The following is a 27,206-nucleotide window of genomic DNA, read 5'->3' as shown; positions in this document are numbered from 1 at the left end:
TTTTCCATTATTTTCTTTAAGAATTAAAGAACTGTTTGCATGGTCATTATGATCCCCCAGCCCAAAAAATATTGTTCTATTAAATAATAAGAATAATACATTTTCTTTATATAGATCTTTTAGAAAATGTAAAGACATTTTACAAAGTTACATTCAGACAAAGTAAATTACAGGAAACAGAAATATTTAAAACAATGCCACAGAGCAATGTGAGCAATTAAAAGCTAAAGTTCTGAAGGTGGGTTTAGATCAGTGATTTGAATTGTAGCAGGTCGGTACAGTCTCTGAGTGTTTGGAGAGAGAGCTTCAGAGGGAGGAACCTTTTGCTTTGTTTACTTGTTTCAATTTTCCATCTTGTATTTTATGAAAATGATAAAGTATCGGGCTAAAAGCCTCATGTTTTGCACGCATTTGCAAACACAAAAAAAATATCCCTTTTTCTGCCTTAAAACATTTTTGTGTGCCTAAATAAAAAAAAATTGAAAAAATGAAAACATCTATGTTGGTTATAAATAAGTGTCAACCCCTGATCTGGAAAAATTCAACCAATGTGGAAGTGCAAAATCCCACAGTTTATCGAGTGTCTGCTTGAGGCTGGCTCCAGGAATACTCGAAGTCACACACACACACAACGGGCAAAAAGGCTGTTTTTACAGCAGAAATAAACATGTTTACAGCCTGGTACAAAATACTGAATAGGTCTGGCAATTTTTTTCAAAACGGTTCTGATTTAATTTGAAAACTATACGTATTATTCATAGTTAGGTGCGGACTCGAGGCAAAAAAAGAAAAAAAAATTGGACGTGCAGTCGAGTACACATCTACACATCGAAGTACAACTCAGAGAACATGACAGCTACTTGGTGACTTATTTTGATTCATTTTAGTCAGATACAGCCATAAAACTTCTCTCCGAAGTGTGCCAAAGCTAAGGAAGTGTTCCGTGCCTGAGCACAGCACAGAGCGGTCTCACTGGCCAAACATACTGGACTTTAGGCTTGAAGCATGTTTGGGCACAGTACAGATTGCCAGTGTGACCGCGCCCTAAATTGCAAGGGTGTGAACACTCACACCATCACCTTTTAAATTGAAGTTGGAGACAGTGAACAAACAGGTGTTTATTTATACATCCAGCACTAAGCAACATTATCCTGTCTGGTGAATGAAAGTCCATTATTCTGTTTGATCCCTGGAAAAACCACCACATTTTAAGCTACAATGTTATTTAATATTAACTAGTTAGAATGCCTTAAGTTCTATCTGTCTACTGCTAGCAGGTACTGTAGACTGTATTTTGGTGCTTTGTCCATGCTGTCTCCTGATCCAAAAAAACAAGAACTTCACATTAAAGTTGTTGTTTGGACAGCCAAACACAGAGATGATACAAGCAAACCAGCTACATTCCGTCAAGATTCAGGTGATAATCCAGAGTGGGATCAGCACGAAAGACAAGTAAATGATTTGATGTAAATATTTAATTAACATAGATTTATTATTGAACTATTGTCACCGAGTCTTTGGAACTTGAACTCCACTAGAGTGATCTAAGATGTTTGCCCTGAGCGGCAGCAAAATCTATCTCCCCAATGAAGACCAGACTGGTGGTGGGGGTGTTGGCTGATGATGTGGTTTGAGGCTGAATAGATGGAGAAGCTGATTAAAGACTCTGGGTTGACGGGAAGATGTCTGATGATGTCATCTAAGGCGGATGAGACAATGAAGCTAATGAAATTGCAAAGACGTGCCAGTGGTGTGGACTGTTTGAACATAACAATGGTATAGCTGAGCTTGAAGAAGATTTGCTGTATTTAAAAAAGACAGCACCAATACAAGCAATATATAAAGTGTATTTTGCATAATGTGTGACCTTAAAATGTATCTGTCCAGTGTTCAAACAGTGGTGGTTTGTAATTAGTGATTCTATATTTGTTTTTTCTGGCTATAGTAATTGTTTACTTTGATTTAAATTATTGATTTGACATCCAGCTCATTATACAAAAGAATACTACAGGAATAACTTTTATTAGTTGGACATTTACTCATAATTGTTTTCGCTCAATCTTCAAAAATTAAGGGCCTGATTTACTAAGATCTTAATTAAAGAGTACTAAATTGCGTGTTAACAGCAAAAGTTTGCATGTTTGGCTTGTGGGCGTTTTGCGGGTTATTTACTAAGAACATTTGCGTGAATGCCGTCAGGTGCAAACCTTGTGGAGGCGGTAGTATTTCATTCAGGCTTTTGCGTGTTCTACTGGTTTACGTCACAGAGAGTTTGGACGGAAAGCTGGATGACTGCAAGCGCAAAATAGGTGTTAGTGAGAGGCAAATGAGAGCCTGTTGTATGTAACCCTGAGCGCCTGGATTAGCACGTTCTTTTCAAAGGTGTTAAATTCAGACACTGTCACAATCACCGCAATTTTTGCCTGGCTTGGTAAGTCACATTGCGTGTACTAACTTAACTTCTTTGCATTTTCTCCTCCCAGTATTTTGCACGCTGAGGCAGAAACGCCTCATGTTGCATATTCATTAAGGCAAACGTACTATTTGGACAATACGAGTTGTTTTGCTCATATGAAAGATGCAATCCTCACTGCACGCTGATAGTAGATCAGATAGCACATTTTTTTGCTGGTGGTATCAAGTTTGCAAACATTTTAAGAGGTTTAGTAAATCAGGCCCTAAATGTTCTATCCCTACAATGGGAAGTAGAGATAAATGAAACTGTACATAAAATCCTTTAAGATTTGTCAAGTGGTAGAAATGTTCTCAGCTGCTAAGAAACCTCTTTTATTCAATCTTCTACTGAACTAAACTGCAGCAACCTCAGTTCTTTCCTGTTACACACCTGTGCTCCTTTTGGAGGTACATGTATTTGTGCACTTCAGCAACATGATATCTCAGGTTGTGTTGAAGCTGGTAGGAAACTGGGACACAAACACCAAGAACTATCATCAAATCCTCAGGTCTCACACTAGAGCGCTTGTTTTGTTCACCAATATAAACTCTGAATATCATCAAAATGATTTCATAATAAAAATTGTGAATACATCTCAGATGCTTTTTACAAAAGTTTGTGTTAAATCAGCCTTTGTGTCAACTTGGCAAACTAATTCATCTCAAGTGAGCTGATGATTTGTAAAAAGTATCTACAAACCAATAAAAAAGCTGTTCCACTGATGTGACATCCTGTTCCTACTTTTCCTGTGTGGCTGCTCATCAAAACTTAGTGCTGTGCCAAGATTTGTTAACCTTATAGGTAAGGTAGGAACAGTCTGTGATTATACCTCTCCCCTCCCACACACACACACACACACACACACACACACACACACACACACACACACACACACACACACACACACACACACACACACACACACACACACACACACACACACACACACACACACACACACACACACACACACACACACACACACACACACACACACACGGACAACTTCATTAAATATCTGTCATTATATATAAACAAATGAACTTTTAAAAAGTTGAATCACCAATCAATCACCTGGCTCTATTTTAAAAAAAAGGTATGTAGTTTTAAATCTCAGAGGTAGAAACTCAAATTGACCCTACTGTGCCATATCTGGCATTAATCTTCAAAAAAACACCAGGTACAGCTTCCTTAATAGAGCTGAAGAGTCTCAAATAGCTATTAGTTAAACTATTCTCGTGGGCCAAGAGGAGATTTATGTTTAAAGAAATAATTGAAGGCTGCTTAATTGACTTGTCCTGCAGCCAATATGACATATATTAACCGACCTTATAGTCTTCTTCATAAATCAGTGAGCCCAATAATTTTACATTCAAATCACTTGGAGCTGAACTAATCAGTAATCTCATTTAAAAGTGGATCAGTTGCAGTTTTGCAATGAGCAGACCTGCAGAGAGGGCACTGGAGTCTGCACGGCTGCTCACAGTGACTCGAGAATAGGATTCTCGTAATTGAGAAAAGTTAATTAAGGTTAATTATTACATTTGGAGAATAGGTATGGATACATTTCAGACTGTTTTCATCCTGTCTTCATATACATAATTAGGTCTTATTTTGTTAATGACAGAATGTGCAACATTACACATAGATATAGCAGAGATCAAGTATATCCTTTTTAAAAATCAATCTGAATCATTGATGTCTGCAATGAGTATGAAGCACGAGTGCCGCTGGTTTTGTTGTTGTCGGTTGGATGTTTCAATGGCCCCTTGGCATCTAGGCTGAATGTAGTGGATGTTTACATGGAAGGTCTGGCTGGCTCCTCCCCTTGCACATAAAAGCTTATTTAGTCAACGACTAGAAAAAAAGGTTAGCATACTCACTTCCCATTTGAATGTCAGATAATCATTTTTAGATAACGGCCATATCATGTAAATATGCATGCAATGTGAAGATACATTCCAACTGAAGTGTGCTAACAGTAGCCTACCAACACAACAATTCAGGCCACAGGCAATTGGAGATCGAGCCAATTTTTTCTGCCGACAGCGCTTGACCTCTCCATGCCATCACAAGGGGATGCAGGGTTGGAGGTGTGTTGCTTGAGGAGAATGGAGGCTTCAGTATGGCAGAAGTGCACCAGTTTGTTTTGGTTTTATACTGGTGCTCAAGGGCGACATCTTTCACAACAAACAGTCACACATTCTTGCTTTAGAGCAACAACTATGAATGCACTTGTTTTCAAAGCATAAGACCCAAGAGTAGAAAATAGAAACAAAAATGTAACAAAGAAAATAATGAAGTGCAATGAAATCTATTTTCAAATGTTGTTTCGTAAATGCAACAAGACAAGCAAAAAGAATTGATTTCCCCCTCCCACTTGTGTTATCAGCGCAGACAAGAAGCCTTCCTGTAATGTTTAAATCGCATTTAGTGAGCTCTACCAGGGTGTACTTCATTAGTGCAGTCAGTCATAGGAAGTGTACACGGCCTGCTATTGTTTCCATCAATTGTCAAATGAAAATGATTTGAGTTCTTTGTTTCTTTTTTTTTTTTTTTTTACTCCATTGCAGCTTTGAAATGTTCAGTTGTGGTGGGTGTGATGAATGAAGGGTAACCTGATTACCAGCGGAGCTATTAAAATCCCTCATGTGTGACCCGCAGCAGCAACCCTCTCTGCTTAGCAGCAGGGCTGCAGATTGCTGTTTGGCTCATATTAGTGGGTGTGTGTCACTATTGATTTCAACTCTTTTTTTTTCATAATGCATTTAGCTCATGCAGGACTTTCATTCATTATTTGGAATATACAATCACCAGAGCAGGACGGGCTAATAGTCTTTATTCGTTTCATTTTCTCACTCTCTCAACTGTGTCCTTTCTGCAATGCAATTATTTAGCAGGTAAAACTGTATGTTCTTTGCTACATGAAACATGACAGTCAATGGGGCTCACTATTTATTTTAGTTTATTTTTGTTCTCCGTGGTTCGCCACTGGTACGACTGAGCCTCAGGGCCCCCAAGCCAAGCCCCAGGATCTGGACCCTGGCCTGCAAACCAGGTATAAGTAGGAGGTAATAAGCCACTTACAGCAGCTGGACGAAGAAGCAGAGCCCAGCAACAAGTACAGGCATTTCGTTATCGCACACGAAGAGGCAACAAGGGCATGTGTACCTGTGCTGGACAAAACCAGAAACTCCCTGCGGTCCAAACACTGGGAGGTTGTAGTGGCACAGGGGCAAGGTGGAAGAAGCACGGCTTGACTTTGCACAAGAGCCTACTGTGGAGAAACGTGAGATAATGAATGAGGCCAAACAGTCTCTCTTCAGTACCTACGGCAAGATCAAGGGGGAGGAACTGATGGAGAGGGTGCAGAGAGTCCAGGCTGCGCATGGTGAGAGGCAGTATGGAGAAGCATGGAAGGTCATCAACGAGATGATGGGACGGAAGAGCACCAAGGAGGGACAGGTTGAAGAATGCAGCCCTGAGGAGAGGGTGGTGACATGGTACAACCATTTCCGAAAGCTGCTGGGCACAACATCAGATGAAAGGGAGGAGGAAATACCATCATTAGTCCATGACCTCAACATCAAGGATGGTCCCTTCATGGTCACTGAGTTTTCCAAGGCTAAAAGTACGCTCAGAGAGGGTAAGAGTGCTGGGCCGGAAGCCATATCTCCAGAGGTCTTAAAGAAGTGTGGTCTCGACAACATCCTCCTTGAGTTCTGCAACCTTGCTCTCCACAACAAACAACATCCTGGTGCCCCAATCTGGAGACCATTCAAAACCAGACAACTACTGAGGCATCAGCCTGACCTGTATCGCGAAGGTCTACAACCGCATGATACTAAACCAGATTTGGCATGCCATCGACCCTCAGCTGAAGGAAAACCAAAACGGCTTTCGAGAGGAGAGGACCACACTATCCCAGATCCTGGCCCTAAAGAGATTAATCGAGAAGGTGAAGAAGAACAACCTGACAGCTGTACTGTGCTTCATTGATTTCAAAAAGGCTTTTGACTCAGTGCACAAAGGCAGCATGATGACGATCCTGAAGGCCTATGGTGTCCCTCCTAACTTGGTGCATGTCCGTTTGACATCCTGGCTGGGGTAATGCAAGGAGATACCCTAGCCTCATTCCTCTTTGTCATTGTCCTAGACATTTGCATGGAGAGCCCTGAATGGCATGGCCAGTGTATTGAGCTCTAATCTCCCTCGACAAATAAAACTCAGCTTCTTCTACGTGACGGTGGAATCTGTTCTCCTTTATGGCAGTCAATGCTGGACCCTGAAGCCAACTTTGCAGAAGGCTTAAGATGGGTGCTACACCCGAATGCTACGTGTAGTGATGAACATCAGCAAGAGCGCACATGTCACCAACAAGACTCTGTATACTGGAGTATCGAGGGTGAGCAACAAAAATAGCTGCCAGGAGAATAAGACTTGCAGGATACTGCCAAAGACATGAAGAGCAGCCAGCCAGCAAACTGGTGCTGTGGGAACCAGCGCATGGGCACCAGTCACAAGGATGTCCCACAATGTGATTTCTGGATGTTATCAACAAAGACGCAGGAGTGCAAAGCACCAACAGGCTGGCCGGAAGTATGAAAAACCGGGATGACTGAAAGTGACTATGGAAGGCTCGTCTGAGGACAACCTAGAGAGATTTATGACTAGTAAAGGGCACACAAAATATAAATAGTAAACCCAAAATCAGTTCAAGTTTTTTTTGTTACACAAGCATTATCACAAAATAGTACAAAATAAAGGGAGGAGGCAGTTAGTGAATCAGATAGTGTTGTAAAAGGAAATGATAAAACAGGTGCTGCTTGTGCACCTGAATCCAAAAAATGTGATATTCCATGAACCTCTCTTGATAAAACATCTTTTTTCATCATTTGTGTTTTAAAAAGAAAGGAAAACGGACTTGAAATGGAGGACTTTTAAGGCTGCTTTGGTTATGTAATTTTTTCTCTTGAAGGTCCTCTGCCCCACAGTTAGTCACCTGCAACCACAGTTCATTTAAATGATGTTAAATTACCCACGTTTTGTCTCTGCAGTTTTGTGTAAAGCTGACCCATGGTTTTTATTTCACTATCAGCTTTTTATGTCCTTTTATAGCATTTCATTCTGCTGTTGGCTTTGTTATCTTAAGTTTGTCTGTTTTGAAACTACAGTATTTGCGCTTTACTGCACAACATGAAACATTGTCCCCTTTTCGCATGCCTGTATAAACACATTTTCAAAACCATCAGGATTTTCTCTAAAGCTCTAACTTGCTTTGAGTCTGTTAAAGGTCATCAGAAGAGATACAAAAAATGTCAAATGATGTTTACTGTGTCTCAGTTTTTCCCCAATGCCCATCATAGAAAAAAATGTGAAATCTTCTATTTCTGCTAGAAAATGTTTAGAGAATAAAATTAAAAACAGTCATTTGAGAAAACAACAATTTGAGAAATTAAATGTTTTAAAAAAAATGTTTTAGCCACACACCAGTACTTTTCACCTGCCTTAACATTAACATGAAAAGACTTCCAATAGATTCAAGTTGTGTATCAAAGATTGTCTTTGGTAGTATTTTTTGTTTAAACATTTTCTTTATTAGCATATATGCAGCCCTGAGATATAGCCTATAGCCTTTGAAGGGAAGACATTTGATTAAAGTGAAACATATTTTCCTGGTAAATCTCTAATATCTTATATTTTCAAAGTAGTTAACACTGGTAAATTTATGTCTTTCTGTTAGTGGGAGGGAGAAAAGCCAGTGGCTGTTTCTTGCTCCTGAACATGTGCCTGAATCTAGTGTCGGCACACAGATGGGAATGGTGTTGTTGTGTTTGAATATAATTTGTTTATGAGGGTGAGGCAGCAGTTCAGTGGTTTGTACTGTAGTCACACAGTGTGGGTTCAACCTTAGCCCTTGGGGTTTACAAAAACTGTATTTATTTCTTGTTGAGCCTTGGATTCTTCCTCAAGTCCAAAGAAATAAAGGCCATGAACTGTCTGGTACTGTGGGAGTGTGTGGTGTGTTTCTCTGTGGGAGCTCCATAATAAACTGCGTACTTGTTGTGAGTACTTTCCAACCTGGAGCCTGCTGCATGCCCCCTTAAACTCTGTATGGTTTGACCTCTTCAGCACAGGGAAGAGGCAGAGGAAACACCGTTGTTCAGAAACCAGTTATTTGTTCATGAAAGGACTTCCAAGTATTGTAGGATTTAAATGTATCAGCCACTGACTTGTAATGCTCTCCTTTTTCATTTCAGACTTGGAGGACTTTAAGACGCACAAAAGAAGCTCTGTATCAGTCCGTGAAGGTCAAGGAGTAGTTCTGCTGTGCGGCCCACCGCCACATTCTGGAGGTAAGCTCAACATTCTTATTTTCAATACATTGTCACAGAACAGGGAGCTGCTTACCGAGTGAAAACTTCAGGATGATAATGATGTATTTGGTGTTTCTGTAAGTGTTCCAGCTGTTTCAATATCCCCTGGGACTTTTCAACACATCCATCAGGGTTAGGAATCAAATGTGTGACAGTCATGAGCATACAGCGGCTGTGGCTCAGTGGTAGAGGCTGTTGTCTCAACTGGAAGGTTGGGTGTTTTATCCCCACCTTCTGCAGCTGTCTATTCAATGTGTCCTTTGGGGAAAAGAAACCCCAAGTGCTGCTGCTTTGCCTGCAGCATGTGACTGTGTAGTACATGGAATTAGTTAATACAGGTAAGACTTTACATAGCACCATCTGCCATCAGTTCGTGGATGACTGTGTAAAAGTGCATTGAGTAGTCAGAAGACTATAAAAAGATTTAAATAATCTCAAATCCATTTACAGCTGAGTCTTCTTGGATTAATGTCTTTATTCAGTCTATTTTTAAAGGTAAAGATTGATTAAAAACAATTTATTTTTAGCTTTCTACTTAAGTTGTTAATGAGTTAACTCAGAAAACCCATTATGTCATATCTGGAGAGAACACAAAAATGTATTATATATGAACTGTAGTATGTATGAACGCAACTGTCACGATGTAGCGGGTAGGAAACAGGAGAGGAGGACCCATGAGCAGAATAACAACATTTATTAACAAAACATAAAACAAAAACTTACGGGGAGAAAACTAAATCCAAAAACGAAGAACATCCAAATCCAAAATTCAGGGCACTTGCACAAGACACAACCGACAGCAACCAAAGACAAGACAATGAACCGACAAGAAACTGAGGCAAACACAGAGACTAAATAGACAAGGGGTAATCAGACGCAGGTGAGACTGACGAGACAGGTGAGGACAATCAGGGTAATCACTAAGGCGGGAAACACAAGGAACAAAGAACACAAGACCAGAACACTGAGGACAAGTACAAAGTAAAACCCAACACTGACATCACCACCAAAACCAGATATACAAAATAAAACAGGAAACACTAAAGACTAGACTTAAAACACAAGACAGGAAATAAACTAACAGGCAACATAGGAGGACACAGGGAAACACACTCAAGACTAAAGTAAACACAAGACTATGAAACATTAAAGCACACGGGAAACAATCAACACTAGGAAACAAATAACACTAAGGACAGAATGCAAACTAAAACAAGAAGAAACACAGAGACAAAACCAAACCATGACAGTAACAGTGCGATAAATGTTAGAGCGGTTAGAGTAAGACTGTTTTGATAAAAACAATCAGTTTAGCAAATAATTGGAGGAGTTAAGGAGTTAAGCAAATCATTGACACAAGCGTTAATGCATTCACATGTCTTAATCTGACCAGTTCATTTATTGTAACAGTGAAGATGGACTCTCTTAACAGAGTTTCTTTGATTAGTTGAAGACAACTTGCATGTGAATAAAGCTTACAACACAGAAAAAGGTACTTTGAAAAGTTTGTTATTTTTTAATCAAATCATTTTATGTTAAAGGCCTGAAGACCAGAAAAATGATATATACATGGAGTTATTTTAACTTTTACCATTTTCCATAACTCAAATTGGCACTTGGCGTTAATTAGATGTGGAACACAGCTGGAAGGAAGTTAAATGTAAGTTATTAAACTTAGTTTTTCTCCAAAGTTCATCATTTGTTCTATATAATTGCTGCAGATGTGTCATTTTCTCTTCATTCTTCATTTGTCTTGTTGGAACTGCTGAATGCAACAGCTGCTTGGATTACATTCACTTACAGATATCACAGATACATGCCCAGGTCTGCTGCAGTTAGAATGATGCCTGCCCAAAATTGATTGTAATTGTTTTGAGTTTGTATCCTTTTGGGCATTCTTCCTGTTGGGAGCTTCTCATTCTGAAATTTTAGAATTATTTGCAAATAGTTCTGCTCACACATCTGGATCTGATTGTTCTCTAAGCGGTTGTTGCTTAGCTGGCTTTTTTTCATAGCTGCCAATTTGTTCTGAAGTAATCCAATTAAGGTTCAGTTTTTAAGACCAATGGGGAAATAATTCCAACATGTCAGGCATCATCAGGCACATGAAAAGCCCCCTCAAGACACTTGTCTCCTCACTAATATACACAGCCAATACAAGCTGTCAGTTACGGAGTCCATTTTAGTGAGTTACATCTCCCACGTGTAATAGGCTTCACCATATCTTTCAGCTGAAGGAAGTAACCAGTCACTTGGTTCTTATAGTGGCCCATCTTTCATTAAGCAGAAGCAGCAAACACAGGGAGTGGATCCGTCTTCACTTTATAATGGCTGCTCTGACACATAATGGTTGGCTTTGTTTTGGCGTATTTGCCTCCCTGTTTTAGCCCCAGCACTTTAATGATACACCCTCTGCTCAGAGCCACCTTGAACAGTCACTGAAATAAAACTTTACCTGTCAGTGTATACTAGAACAGAACTATATGTGAGCACACAGCACAATGATCAACGCCAGTTCTATGAATCCATTCAGTCACCGCACAGAATGAAATAGGACACAACAGACACCAAATAAAGATTAAACAGGCTTTCCCACATACCCTGGCCAGGCTGTTGGCACCAAACACAGAAACACATTGCACTCAAACACACGGGACACACACACATACATTTACAGACACACACATAAACAGAAATAATCGCCGTCCAAGCTGCTGGTCACAGCATCAGACTACTCAAATTGGCAACAATAAAAGCAATGAGATTTGAAGGCACAGACCTTCATTTTTGTTTACTATTACTGTTCTTCGTATACCTGATATGTTGAGGCCCTGACTCTGCTATCTGATAGCGGGATTGTTGGTGAAGTACGGTATTTGGAGATATAGGGTTGCTGTCTTTGGTGATACAATTTTCGGAAAGTGAATTCTTGTAGTAGTACAACAATCCACTTTCCAAGAATGGTCGTTCTAGTTACTACTATTCACAACTAGACTACCCAGTCTACTTTGAGAATAAAGCAAAATAACTTAGATATTGTCATCTTTATGCAAATGGAGCTATTAAACAATGACTTGTAATACTTCACATGATTTCATTCTTGATCTTTGCCTATAATTTCTCTTTGTTTTATGTTTGTAACTTGTTTATTGTGACGCTGCCCCTTTCAGCCAGTACACTCTTGTAAACCAGATTCTTAATCTCAATGAGGTTCTCCTGGTTAAATTAATGTAAAAATAATGAAGTTCAATCACCTTGTTAGAAAAAAAACTAGCTCAGAGCCCTGTACTGCGCTATTAATAGCAAGAAACCCAAAGGAAAAAAGTAATGTAAGTAAAAAAAACAAACAATGAATCTTAGCCCCCTTGTTTTCTTAAACATTGGAGGCCGAATACAATAAATATGAAATTTAATGAATCCTACTGGCAACATTCTTAATATATTTTGTTTTGGAAACACCTCAGAGGCAGACCAACACATTTTCTACATATTTTTAATTCATCCAGCTATTGTAAGGAAATAAAAGACTGCCAAGAGACGATCTTATATGTACATTAATGAGTTGAACATTCTTAAAGGTGTTGTACTGTTGGAAAGTTCAATTCCTGCTCTGGTGATTATTGACATGAGTCACAGACCCATGTCAATAGTCACAGACTGTGATGCCAGAGATGTTTTTTTCATCCTGTTGAAAGGGCAAAAATTCAAGAGCTCAGTTATCAATCTCAGTAACATTATTGTTGTGGATTATTGTGAATCTGTTTGGCCTGTCAGATGTTATGCAGGGGTGCATGTTTCAACATAAATTCAAAGGAACAGTACAACTCATAATGAAAAGGCCAGATACATTGCCATGATTTGAGAAAATGGGCCCAGAATATGAGGAAATCTGAAAACCAGAAGGCAGCCTACGAGAGGAGGAAAGGGGATGATGATGGAAAACGATTTACACTCAACAAAAATATAAACGCAACACTTTTGTTTTTGCTCCCATTTGTCATGAGATGGACTCAAAGATCTAAAATTCATTCCAGATACACAATATTACCATTTCTCTCAAACATTGTTCATAAATCTGTCTAAATGTGTGATAGTGAGCACTTTTGCTTTGCTGAGACAATCCATCCCACCTCACAGGTGTGCCACATCAAGATGCTCATCAGACACCATGATTAGTGCACAGGTGTACCTTATACTGCCCACAATAAAAGGCCACTCTGAAATGTGCAGTTTTGTCTCACAGCAAAATGCCACAGATGGCGCAAGCATTGAGGGAGCGTGCAATTGGCATGCTGACAGCAGGAATGTCAACCAGATCTGTTGCTCGGGCATTGAATGTTCATTTCTCCACCATAAGCCGTCTCCAAAGGCGTTTCAGAGAATATGGCAGTACATCCAACCGGCCTCACAACCGCAGACCACGTGTAACCACACCAGCCCAGGACCTCCACATCCAGCAGGTTCACCTCCAAGATCGTCTGAGACCAGCTACTCAGACAGCTGCTGAAACAATTGGTTTGCATAACCAAAGAATTTCTGCACAAACTGTCAGAAACCGTCTCAGGGAAGCTCAACTGCATGCTCGTCGTCCTCATCGGGGTCTTAACCTGACTCCAGATCGTCGCCGTAACAGACTTGAGTGGGCAAATGCTCACATTCGATGGCGTCTGGCACGTTGGAGAGGTGTTCTCTTCACGGATGAATCTCGGTTTACATTGTTCAGGGCAGATGGCAGACAGCGTGTGTGGCGTCGTGTGGGTGAGCGCTTTGCTGATGTCAATGTTGTGGATCGAGTGGCCCATGGTGGTGGTGGGGTTATGGTATGGGCAGGCATCTGTTATGGACGAAGAACACAGGTGCATTTTATTGATGGCATTTTGAATGCACAGAGATACCGTGATGAGATCCTGAGGCCCATTGTTGTGCCATACATCCATGAACATCACCTCATGTTTCAGCAAGATAATGCACGGCCCCATGTTGCAAGGATCTGTACACAATTCTTGGAAGCTGAAAATGTCCCAGTTCTTGCATGGCCAGCATACTCACCGGACATGTCACCCATTGAGCATGTTTGGGATGTGCTTGACCGGCGTATACGACAGCGCGTACCAGTTCCCACTAATATCCAGCAACTTCGCACAGCCATTGAAGAGGAGTGGACCAACATTCCACAGGCCACAATTGACAATCTGATAAACTCTATGCGAAGAAGATGTGTTGCACTGCATGAGGCAAATGGTGGTCACACCAGATACTGACTGGTTCTGAGTCCCCAGACCCTCAATAAAGCAAAAACTGCACATTTCAGGGTGGCCTTTTATTGTGGACAGTCTAAGGTACACCTATGCACTAATCATGGTGTCTGATGAGCATCTTGATGTGGCACACCTGTGAGGTGGGATGGATTGTCTCAGCAAAGCAAAAGTGCTCACTATCACACATTTAGACAGATTTATGAACAATGTTTGAGAGAAATGGTAATATTGTGTATCTGGAATGAATTTTAGATCTTTGAGTCCATCTCATGACAAATGGGAGCAAAAACAAAAGTGTTGCGTTTATATTTTTGTTGAGTGTATATTCATGATTTGATTGATTCAAGTGCCATTTAAACTGCAGAGAGGACATAACATTTCAAATGATGAAAATAAATGTGAAAGTGTGTGTTGTTGAGTTTGTTTGTGTAGGTGACACCTTTTGATTGTAAGACATCTATTCAGGTTCTATTTATGAGCTAATATCTTTCATTGGAAACATTGGCTGATTATATATTGTGTCATGTTGCTTTAAGAACACAAGGCATGGCAACCTTGCCCCAAAACCCTGAATACCTATGTGTGTGAAAATACAACATGAAAAAAACATGATAATACATTCAGTATTCAGTGTTTGAAGAGCCATATTGCATGCATCGAATTGGAAAAAACTTCTCATATATTCATTTATCTGCAGTCTTATTCATGACAGTTCTTTGACAAAGGAGATATATCTCAGTCTGGCATCAGTAACCTGACAGCCAATAACAAGACAATAATTACTGTCAGACCACCTAAGCCACCTTCCCTCACTCACAAGGACCTCATTGCATTTTAATCAAATTCTGCACGTGGGTGGCACATTCGAGGAAAACCTCTGCACATCTCTATTCAGCACCATATGTTTGCACATCTTCCCGTAGTGGTGGGACCCTCGGTGCATGCCCAAGGCTCTGCTGGGTTTCCACCTGCCAGAGGAGGCTCTCAGAGGACACATTATGCATGGCAGACAGCTGTCCTGCCCACTGTATGCAGCATGGGCTCGTCCATGCAGAAATATGCGTTTGGACTTCAAAGAGAGTGTGGGAAATGGGTAACGATGGTGATAGAAAAAAATCATTTCAAGGGAATATGGAAGTATGGAGGGGAGTACTGCTTGTAGAGCACACATGTGCAGCATAACCTAGAAATCCACATTGCATAGTGTGAAGGAGGGTGTGTGTTTAGTGAATGTGCTAGTGTGTGTCATTTGGTAGGTTAATGCATCAGTGTGAGTCTACAATATGCTTTAAAATACTATTCTGATCTCTCTCTTCACAAGTAGGGCCTGGTTTGGGTCGATAAAGTCATTGCTCGATAGCTAAAACAAAGTTGCTTGTAGATGAAAAATAGAAAGAACTGAGTCACAAGGATGGAATATAGCATCATTTTTATCTAAATATGACATTTAAAAAAAGCTAAATTTACCTTTTAAAAACGTAAACAATAGCACTACACTCTACCAGGTTTGGTTCCAGTCATAATAAGAATGCGAACAGGAGTGCATGCAAGTGCTTGAAGAAAAAAATTCAGTTAATGTCCTTCATTCTATAAATAATTAATCACTTCTTGATAGTGTTTTTAAACCTTCATTTTCATCAGAGCACCATTAAATTATGCATCAATTCTCTCACTACTTTTTAAAATAAGCATAATCAATTACACAGAAATAGTTATTAATGGGCCTAATATATCAAACTTTTATACAACTTTCAACTTAAACCACATTCTCATATTTTGCTTCCTAAATACTTAAATTATATTTACTGCATACAGCTGGCTGACAAGATTATTTTATAAATTTGGCAATATACAAATACAAATGCCCAAATGGAAGTCTCATAGCTCATATAAGAGTACCTGACATGTTGTGCAGTGTAAATTGCCACGTTGACAGGTTTAAAATAAGAATTATACCAGATTATTAATGGGCTGTATTAAACAGAGTACTGCAGTTAACAAGATGGACCCATTTTTAGAGGAGAATAGTTAGAATGGTTAAAAAAATAGATGTAAATAAAGTTGTTGGCTAAGTTTCAAGTGGAGTGGCTGGCAGGCAGATGCAGATTTGTCGGGGGAAGCTGATGGTTGGTGAGGCAGGACTGAAGGCTGGATGGGAGTGTGTGGCTGATGGAGCTAGCCTTGAAACTTTTGGGTTGGCTGATTGGATGACAGAGAAACAGGTGAGAAAAAGAACAGTCAAGGAGGCGTAGTGACCCTCTCACTCCTGGAGTCAATCATAGAGGCTGGAAGAAAATTCAAAAGGCCTGCAACCCACTCTTCTATTCTACTAATATAGGCCTTCATATTACAATAGTTACACCAAGATGATAGTCTATTGGTAGCAGTTGTGCAGGAATCCAGAAGCCTTGAGAAAGACAAAAGGCACAATGCTAAACTCACGGACACACAAAGACAGACATGATAGCAGAAGGGAAAAGGAAATATAGAAAACACAGGCTGTAGAAGTAATGGATAGTGACAGAGAAGCAGATCAAATATACACCTTGGTGAATGTGACATTTTACACAAAAATACAGCAGAAATCAAGTGTCCTCTGTAAATGTCTCTCTGAGCCACCACAGTCCACAATGAGTGAGAAGAGTGAGTCCCACTGGCTTTTTTGTTGTTAGAGCTTTGTTTACAGCTTTACATGTACGGGACGGATGACTTTTTTGTTGCATATAAAAACAGTTTTAATTAAGGACTACAGAAAAAAAAAAAAAAAAAAATCCTTTGTGCTGCTTATTTATATGACATGTCAGTGTTTTTAGAACACAATCATTCCATATCAATTTATATAGAATGTGAAACTACGAACTAAATAAAGAACGCTAACATTAGCCTGCTAACAAAACAAGGCAGGCCATAGGCAATTTCTGCTCCAGCAAAGGACAACTTTGTCCTCACTCTCCTCCTCTGTGTTAACACAGATGGCGTAAGGATGGAGGTATGTCGATGGAGGAGACCGGAGGCTTCAGTATGTCGGAGGTGTCGCCAAACAGGAATTTATGGTTTTATGCTGGTGCTCAGGGCGGAATTTATACTGGATCAAAAAGTCACATGTTCTTCCTGTAAGGAGGTTGAATATTTAACAAAAAAAAAAAAGACTTTCAGTATGTTATATTTTCTGATATTCTCAATTCATTATTCAAGACGCAGGGGGAAGAGGAAAACATCGAGCAAAGTAAAATGTGTCTTGTTCGTGGCCATCAACAGTATTTAAATGACATAATCTGGAAATGTAATTGCCGATGACAGAATGTTCTTCCGCTTGCTTTGAAGTGACTGAAAAATAATGTTCACACCACACTTTCATCAAACCATGATTGTGAACATGTTAACTCCCGTGCTGTTTGTTGATGATACTGTATATGACTCATATAAAGCAGTTCATTTTTTAGCACCAGAGATTATTCAACTCTTAATCTGATTAGCAGACGACACATTTCACAATCTCCATGAGTAATCTCCTTTCACAATCCCATACTCTGCCATGTTTCCCCTCTTCATGTGTCTGGGGACTTCAGCTCTCCGAAATAATGTCACATGTTACTGTCACAGCAACTGTGCAGAACCTTTTCTCCAAAGCCTTACAGTTTTGACATAATATGGCTCAGACACCTCACATTGAAGAGAAACTGCAGTGACAAGAAGCCAACAACATGACTGCAGCATGAAATGGGATATAGTGTGTTTCCAGGCTGTGACACTCTCAGTTGATTGGAGTTTCTAATCACGTATGAAAAGGTCATGGAGGAGTCTGAGTGTAACAAGTCCACATTTCCCAGAAGACATGTGTGAGTGACATGCTTTCAAAATCTCCTCTTAAGCCCCTTAAACTTTACAGTCCGCGCAGCCCCTTGCTATTGTTGCATTTGAAGTGTAAGTAGTCAGTGAGGGTTAAAGGACTCTAAAAGAAAGGGGGAAGCAAAAGGTACACACTGTTACTTTTCTTTGTCGTTTACAGTGTGTAAGCACCTACATCCTGGCCGGCAGTCATACGTCATGTCCTTAGGCTGCCTCGTGCAGCTACATAAACACAAACCTGTCGCTGCCCCAAGGGATTTCATCCCACAAGAAATGCTCTGTCACCTGCTGTGCAAGGGGAAAATAACAATTGGCGAAAACATGACAGCTCCGACCAAAGCACCCAGCTTGCTTAGCAGAGCACCAGACTGCAGATTTAAGTTGAATCCATAACATTTCACTCCTGGCTGGCCTGTAAAGCTTTACACATCTGCACTGTAGAAAGAGTTTAGCTCAGTAAGTGGGATTTTTATTATTTCAAACATGGAGCTTTACACTTAATAAATGAGGCTGGTTTAAAAAAAACCCTCAGATTTATTTCATGGTCATGAAAAACAACAATGTTGTGTACTATGTTTGTTCTTCTTATGCAACTGATGTTCTAACTCAGTCTGTGGCTTCGCTGAATTGTTGACAATGTATTTGCAAGAATTTAACAATGATAAAGAAAAGAGGGAATAAAAAGAAAGTTGTCTGGTTCTCCCATTATTTTGATCTTACCTTTTATCAACATTTTTTTTGTGAGTAAAATATGATCCGCAGCAGAACAGTGTCATGGTCTTTCTGTAACTGGCTTTCTCATGAGTGCAGGGCCACTGAGGACTCATGTTGTCTCAGACGTCCCCGTGCTCTCAGGTTTACCTGTTGAAAGAATGATGCAAGCCAGAGCCTGATGTGCTTAATCTGCATTAGAGAGCATGTTGAAATCTCATCCCTCTTCTTAAGGGAACAGCAGTTATTGTCATACCATCTGGATTCCCCAGTTGTACATGTGTCTGATGTGTTTTTTTTTTTTTTTTTTTACGAGCTATAATGAAGAAAGTTACAGTTGGTGAGGGATATCAACAATTAAAGTGGCAGTAATGGAGAAGTTGTCAGATGCACAAACTTGTATCTTATGAGCACAGATTTAAAAATGAAATGAAACGTCATGCTTTACTAGTGCATTTCATGATGTATTTAATTATTCTTGACATCAAAAGATTTAGATTTAGTTTTGTCCATTACGTTTACAATAAAATGCATGCTTGCTTTTAAATGCAGTCCTTAATTTCATATATATTTTTTTAATGAAGAAGATCTCAATTTCTATCATTTCTTATTGTGATTGAACATTTTACTTGAGACTCCACAGTAAATTCTGTTTTGCTGGTGTAGCATAAACACAATAGTCACTTTTGATACAGTCAAAGAAAAGGACAAGGTGGTCTTCCTGTGAGTCTTCTCTTGTGTTCAGCAAAGTCCACAATGTGCAGCTGTGTGGCACCATGTGCCTTCACCATGTGTGAGTTGAAAACCCTGCGAGCTACTGTTGAGCTCAGTAACCTTGATTGTTGTGAAAAAGGGACCCACAGCCCTGAGCCATTTTTCTTGGAGTTGCAATGCCCACTGATCACTTTAACGTGGGAGATGGAGGAAATAAAACCAACTCTATACAAGGTCTATTTACTTGCTTCATATATCAGTTTATACATATATGAGAAAAGCTGAATAAAGTTGATCTTCATACTACAAGTGTTGCTGGAGCTTTTGACCTCTTCAAACCATTCACTCCCCATGCATATTGGTAGCTGGTAAAGTTGTACCATAAAGTCCCCAATTCTGCTTCTTCACTTTTTCTTGTGTCAGGAAACATGCAGCAGGTCCACATTTTGTATTGCATGTGGGTTGCACCAATAATTATAATGCAGCCCACTTTTTAAATGAAAACTAAAACTAAACTACTTTAAACTGAGTCTTATACATATTACAGAAATTGATCTTTAACATTTTCCATGGTTTGATATTTTGTAAAAGGTAGTCAGCTATGTAAGACTTGCTGCTGTTTGATAGTTTATTAGTTGAAGTAAAAAAGAGTTTAGCTTAAGTGGAAAAGTTTTTGTTTCAGCTCTATGTCTTATAAGACCAGAGATGGTACTTGATGGTACAGAGATGGTGCTTTTACAGTCAGCAGTGCAGAGACATTGATAAAAGCTTGAGTGCAGATCCGGTATGACACACTCTACGGATCCTAGCACATAGGTTGGGCAGGCTGCTTCATTCATGTTCCTACTCTCTATCAGACAGGCCAAAGTCAGAACATGCCAGAAATTAAAGTCTATTGGTATCTACAGAGAGAGGGGGGATGGATTAACTTAACCTGGGTACAGCATGAGTCATATTTCCTAAACCAAGCCGACTCCATAATATGTTTTTTTTCCCAAATGTGCAGTCCAGTGCAGTTTCTCTCCTGTCTGTCACTGTGGATCAGCGACAGCAAGAAGAGCTGAGCTCCTGTCACTTTCCGTCTATATCAAAGCCGAGCACATTAATGGGCTGTCAGAGTGACCCAGCCACGCTCTCTGTACTACACAATTACTGTGTTTAGTTGTGGACCTAATGCTGCTGACCTCTATTTTCTAATGGGCAGAGACCTTTAAGGAGCACTCAAGACAGAAGTCTCTTGTGTGTGTCTCCACTAAGAGTGGATTTCTTTTCAGTGTGTGTTGTGTCTGTTTTTCACTCCCACCCGAGGCCCTGAGAGCACAGAGCATGTGCATCCTGTCCGGTCTTGTAAAGGAAGCAGTGCAACAGAGGATTCTTGGAGCCTCGAGCAGATATGAGAGTACTGCACTCAGAAGCACAATGTGGGATGACAGTAGTTTAACTGCGGAGGTTGTTTTTTTTTGTCTGTGAAAAAAACAGCAACATTCAAAGATTCTCAAGATCACTGAGTGTGGATTCAAATCAGACCGAGGAAAGTTAGTTTTTTTCAGTTGACTTTATAACTTTTTTCATGTGGCGTCTGTGACCGCATTGTTGGCTGCATATACTTTTCTCTAGTGTTCAAATGAGACTATTTTATACTGCACAGAGACCCCTCTTACTCATACATGTAATACATGATACTGATGCTTGTAACCAGAGAATAATACAGCTTGGGAAACAACAAGCTTGCACGCTTTTGTTACAATCCAGACATTTTGCAGAATGCCATATACATTCAACTGCTTTGTAATTGGCTGATTAAAAATGAAAATTGTCACTGTATGCTCTTATTATAAATATCAAATGAGGAGGCTGCCATTGCTGATTATACATCACGATGCCAAAGTACCCTGATGTAACCATAGCACTGCAGACATTGTTCTTTTGCTGACAGATGGCTGAATTGTTAGTTGGCAAGCAAAAACAAAAGATTTTTTGGTTGTTGTTTTTGCTTGTTACAACTATTCTCGGTTTTCTAAATGAATATGCATTGCATCTAGCAGTAGGGAAAGACCCCCTAGAGACAGTGTCATTGTCTGACACTGCTCTCTGGATGCAGCAGAAGGGAGAGAAGCAGGCCATGGCCAATATTGTGTGGAAATTAATCACATAACACAAAAAGAGTGGATAAAAAAAAAAACATGGCTGTTGTTTTGCTGGCTGACATCACTGACAGTAGCAGCTATCAGGTCAACCAGTCAAAACATTTACAATCATTTTATGCAATGCTCCACTACTATTTGCAGAATAGGCACTGCGCAAGCTAATCTTTTCAGTTCTGGCTCAATAAAGACATTAAATTCTCTTCTAATGCCTACATTTGATCATATGGTTCACAGTGCACATTTCATGCAGTGCACAGGTAGTGTTAATTGCTTGAGTGTTCTTTCCCTTTGTAAAATTTGTCATATAGGTTTGTCAATATACCATAACAATTTAAAGCTGCCTAAAACTCAAATTACAAGACAGAGACAAGGACATGTTAGAGCCCGAAATGTAACAACTTGCTGAAATGTAACAATGACCCAAAATGTTATTAAAAAAATGTAACAAAACCCCAAAGTTGGTTGATAATATAACAAAATACTTAGCCCAAAATGTGTAACTTTTTGCTACATTATCACACTATTTGGAGAAACAGTTTTTTGCCTGCCCAGTGCCCAATACTGTGAAAGCTGACCCGTGATGTAATAACTTGTTTGGGCTCAGCATGAGCTACACATACACAAAGCAGTTCCGTACACAATTTTGCACATAAAGAACACCACTCCTTATTTTTTATGCACATTTTTGATTTTATATAACTTATTATATTCCCATGGGAAAATACGGGTTTAAACTTTGTTATTCATTGTCATGCATATATTCACACGCGCCTGAAATACATACATTCAAACAGGATCTTATGGACATGCATTAATGGAGAGATGTTATCCTTCAATTCCATTCCTTGTGCATTGCATGCCCGCTCCGGTGCGTGGTGGCTCTGTGCACCCTGATCCGCCCTCAGCCACCGGCTGTGTTCTCTGGCCGCAGCACGGAGAGCACAGCCGATCAGCTGGAATGCCAGCTGATCGGCTGTGCTCTCCGTGGCACTCCACAAAGGAATTCCTGTGCTAATCAAACAGATTCGCTCACGACAGCGCAAGATAATGCAATATATATGTGGTCTAATCCTTGTAAACACATGAACAAACACGTATATGGTTATTTTTATTTACAGTTAAAACTGAGTGTTTTATTCTAAAAATAGGCTGGATGTTTTAATGTTGTATTGATATCTAACTTCCTGTCCGGCTTGTTCTTTTCTATGCTAAATTGATGTATCATGCTCCGGCAGCTGGCAGAAATAGAGGCTTTGAGTATCTGCTCTGGAGCCGGAGGTCTCTGGACTGCCGGAGCTGAGACGGGGCTGAGACGGGGCTGAGACGCACCGCAGCACATCCAGTTGAAGCACACACATTGAATAAAGTGAAACCTATCAGCTCCGCTGCCGGAACGGAGCAGAGGCAGACCGGACACAAATCTGGTGGAATCGAGGAGTTAGAGTGAGAGGACTGCCTGCAGGGGGTGCCCCTAGCAAGTGTTCGGTGTACGATGCCTTGCTTAAGAGCCCCTCAGCAGTACTCAGAAGTGACAGTGTTGTCCACTGTTTTTCTCATCTTGTCCTAAAATAAGGCATGGAACTACTTTATTGATGGATGTATTGATTAATAAACCAAATAAGGTTTGGTCACCAAATAAGCACCCTCAATCTCCTAATGACATGAATAAATAACTTGCAAAACTGTAGCTGTGTGAGGTCTTTCAGTATAACACACAATGTTTCATTTGATTAGTTGTTAATATAAAATTTGATTTATGTATCTAAACTCATTCACATGGAGCTACCTACTCACACCGTCTCATTTCAGCTGACAGTGCACTACCATAACTTTGTGTGCGTCCATTTACAGGGGCCCTTAGGTTATAAAATATTTTCCTTTCTATGCTGTCATTTAGGATGATAGACCCACTTTGGCATTACCGCCCACCAGCTTTATTTTGGAGCTCCATCTTTACATTATCACAAATCAGCCTGGGTGTGATCTCTCTAAGGAGACGGGCATGTTTGACTTGCACGGCTTGTTCACTCTTTGAATATTCAGTGAGGCCTGTCCTTTGAAGATGCTCCTAGGTCTCCTTTTGTGAGTGCAGCAGCTTTATTCATTGTGACTTTATGCAAAGTGATCTTTAACCTAGAGGGATCCACAAAGAACACTTCAGGGGACATTTAAAAATCTTGCTCAAATAGTTCATGTCAGAAATAGCAACACTTTTTTTTGACAGACTAACAGAAGTCACAGACTGCAGAAGAATTTTGATATTGTTGAACTAGAAGTTGATGCATATTGTCCAAAAATCATAGTTGATGACGTCTTTATGGCAAACTTATTAAATCACATATTCTAGCTGATATATTGCTTTCATTCTAATATAAATTACTACGATTTCCTGTTATTGTGGCAGTTTCCCAGGCTGCTGTAATGCATTGTCTTTGAGATGTCCTGTTTTATACCAGAATGCATTGTAACCCATAAAATCTATCCCCTGAATGATTTTGTGAGGACTGCTTGGCCAGCTGTGTGAGGCATCTCATTATGTTTTTGCTCTCTGCGGCATTCTGCAGCTCATGTTGTGCCATGTTGTCGTATGGGTTTTAAACATAGAACGAGAGCAGGTGCAGTCGTAGTCCAAAAGCACTGGAGAGGAAACAAACACAAACAACATGCCTTATCCTGCCTTGAAGTGTCCCCTTGTCCCCACAGACCTCTGCTGTGCCATCACTCTGTGTTCGACTCCACACGCACAGCAGCCAAACACTAAATCCCAGCCCCAAATGGTGCTGATGAGCCGCCTTCATTGCCTCCCGTACACCGCAGTACCTGTTCCTTTCAGCCTGCAGTAGTTGGGCAGCATGCTGTGATAAATGGCCAGGCAGGTAGGGGTGGTGAAGGGAATGGCTCCTACAAGACTGTTTTGTTTGTTTGCTAGTGCATTAACAAGTGGTAAGGTTTGATTAAGCTCAGCAGGAATATAGCACATGCTTATCAGTGAGACTGTCTGGATCTGCACAACTCCAGAACAGCGGATTACAACCCCACATTTATATTTAATGAGGTGACATAAATAATGTGGAAAAACTCACCCTGGAGTCAATCTCATAAGAACGACAGTGAACCATCGAGGACTATTATTTATCAGGATCCAATTCAAGACAGCAAGTGCAGGATTGAAGAAGGGATGAATTGTGGGAAATATGTGACAAAAATACAGTGTTCCACAAAAGTAGCAAAAACTGTATTGGCATTTCAATATAATATTCACTTCTTGATTGCAAAGTCTACTTTCTGCAACACTGTGGCTGCTGAGCAATCGTTTGTGCATTGCCCTTACTGATTCCGAGCTCTGTGAAGTCTTGCTTGATATACTGTATGTCTCGAGTTGACTAATGGAACTGGTGTCAGTGAATAACAGTACGTAGGTTTAAACATTGTACATTCATTACAATGTGTCATTAAATCCCCTCGTTGGTCTCATTTTTCCTGCTGAGCATTTGTTTTAATTCAAACTCTGCTTCACACTGCATTGGGTTATTGACCAGGTTAATGGAGTCCAATAATTACTTAATTTAATCTACAGTAACATTCAGTCATTAATTATTAAAACACAGGGATCACATGATAATCATTCATTCATTCAATCTTCAAAATGGATTTTTTAATTATTTGTTTTTCTTAAAATGATCTGATGCTGCCAAACTGACGAGCTTAATGAACCAGATAACTGCAAACACCAAGTCTTCTGTCTTCGTTTGCCGAGCTTTAGTGTATGAGCATTGAAGGATGGTGAGCTATCCTTAGACCTTGTCCTTAGTTATTTTTAAGGCTGTTTGGAAGTACACTACTGATGTCAGTCCATCTTGTAACCAGGTATGAACATTTTCACTAAAATACAATGCAGTGATGTTTGGAGGGGGTGTTTATGCTATAAAAGTTCAATGATGAAAATACGAGGCAGACTCTGGATCATTTTAGTCGAGCTAATACAAGAGCCGGTCGTCTTTCAACCGGGGCTCAATCAGCAACATGTCTGATGTGTACTTCTGCAAGATATTTAACCCTGAAATGCTCCTACTGCTTCGTCGGCTGCGTATGAATGTGCATGAATGGGATGGTTTCTTAACACAGCAGCCTCTGCCATCAATGTTTGAAATGAGTAGGTGTGGCACATGGTGTAAAAGAGCTCTGAGTAGTCAGAAGACTAGACAACCACTTTAAAGCTCAAGTCCAGTTACCATGTACTACTTGAAACAGTTAGATATGTACATTTCTACATCCTCAGAAAATTCTCTTTTTAACTCACAACATACACTTATCCAAATATAGATCTGCTGTTATCAGGTGTCTCATCAGAATCAGAAATACTTTATTAATCCCAGGAGGAAATTTGGTTGTTACGGTTACTCTAAAACACAGTACAGACGTAAACACATTATTTTGACTGTAAAATAGAATAGGGATACTAAAATAAGCAATAAGTACCAGGTGGAATAATAAGATATCTATAAGCGCAAATGACTTAAAGCATGGAACAAAGCAATATTTACACATTTATATTACAGCTACATAGACCAAGAAGGAGAATTACCCTGAGATGGTAGACAGATAAAAAAAAATGTATCTCAAAAATTACCAAGATAAATGAATTCAACGAAATGCAAACTCACAAGTGATGAGTTTTTACACATTCAGTGGCTTATTGGACTGAGATTGAAAGAAAATGATTCAGACTGAAAATGTGAAAAAAAAAAAATAAATTCCTCCATGGATCAGACTCCAAATTGTGTGTTTTGCCCATTTAGAAATACTCCAACACAATGATGTGACATTGGAAAAAGGCTGACATTTTAAACTCGAGCACTGTTATATTGATTTCAGCAGTCTGACAGGTACTTGCCAACATGATGCTCCCCTTTCTTGTAAGTGATAAGTTACACCGGCTTGTTTGTCTAAGCAGTTGAGATGTCATCTTCCTAAATGCTGCCTCTCTCATAAATACAAAACATTTTGCCGCGTAACGATGATTGTGACAGCATGTCTCCACAGCTCCTGCAAGTTTTTGACAGTCTGAAAATCAGAAAAAAACCCATTTTTGATTGTTTCTTTGTCTGATTATTTTTTGGTGTAATTTTTCTTCAAAAATGGAATCTTAGTATCACAAAGAAATGCGAATGAACCAGAAAGAGGTTTTAACTGTATTCCATCCCCTTGTAGATAATACAGTCACCTCAGGCTTATGTAGCATATAATGTGGTGTTAATGATTGCTGGTTTCTGAAATGTGATCAAAGTTTGAGTGTCAAATTTCCAACTGTTTAACATTTGAATTTAGATAATTGATGTGGAAGAAGCTTTAGGAGAATTGTGGGACAAAAATGATGGTTAAGTATGTTTGACATCAAACCACTCAACAGTTGCCACAGCAAATAATCCATCAGCTTATCCATTAGCTAGCTAGAATGTGTGTGGAAGAGTTAGCTAATACTATGATAATAACACATTGTGTGAACATTCATGCAAATGTGATCCACTTTTTTACTCTTAATCTTTGTATTCTATTCTCAGTGCAGGCAAAATGAGATTGGAATTCCATCCGAGGCAAAACCATTTGTTGATTTGTGTCTGTCATTTAATGAGCAATAAGTGGAATATTTGCATTCAATATTTAATGCGTGTATGGTGAAGTGGAACCATTTCTA

At 39.7% G+C, this 27,206-nt stretch overlaps 1 protein-coding gene across 4 annotated transcripts in view; it reads left to right on the top strand.

Moving 5' to 3' along the window:
- Positions 1-27,206, top strand: part of LOC306822440 (contactin-4-like) — a 166,711-nt gene that overhangs the window by 70,227 nt on the left and 69,278 nt on the right. For all 4 annotated transcript variants that reach the window (XM_079341490.1, XM_079341488.1, XM_079341489.1 and 1 more), the window contains exon 5: positions 8,716-8,811. In XM_079341490.1, coding sequence (XP_079197616.1) covers positions 8,716-8,811 — 96 coding nt within the window. The remainder of the gene's footprint in view (positions 1-8,715; positions 8,812-27,206) is intronic.

This window comes from Symphodus melops, assembly GCF_947650265.1.
Source record: "Symphodus melops genome assembly, chromosome: 4".
In the NCBI taxonomy this organism is placed as follows: domain Eukaryota; kingdom Metazoa; phylum Chordata; class Actinopteri; order Labriformes; family Labridae; genus Symphodus; species Symphodus melops.
The sequence above is the reverse complement of the archived record's forward strand: the minus strand, read 5'-3'. Positions and strand labels throughout refer to the sequence as shown.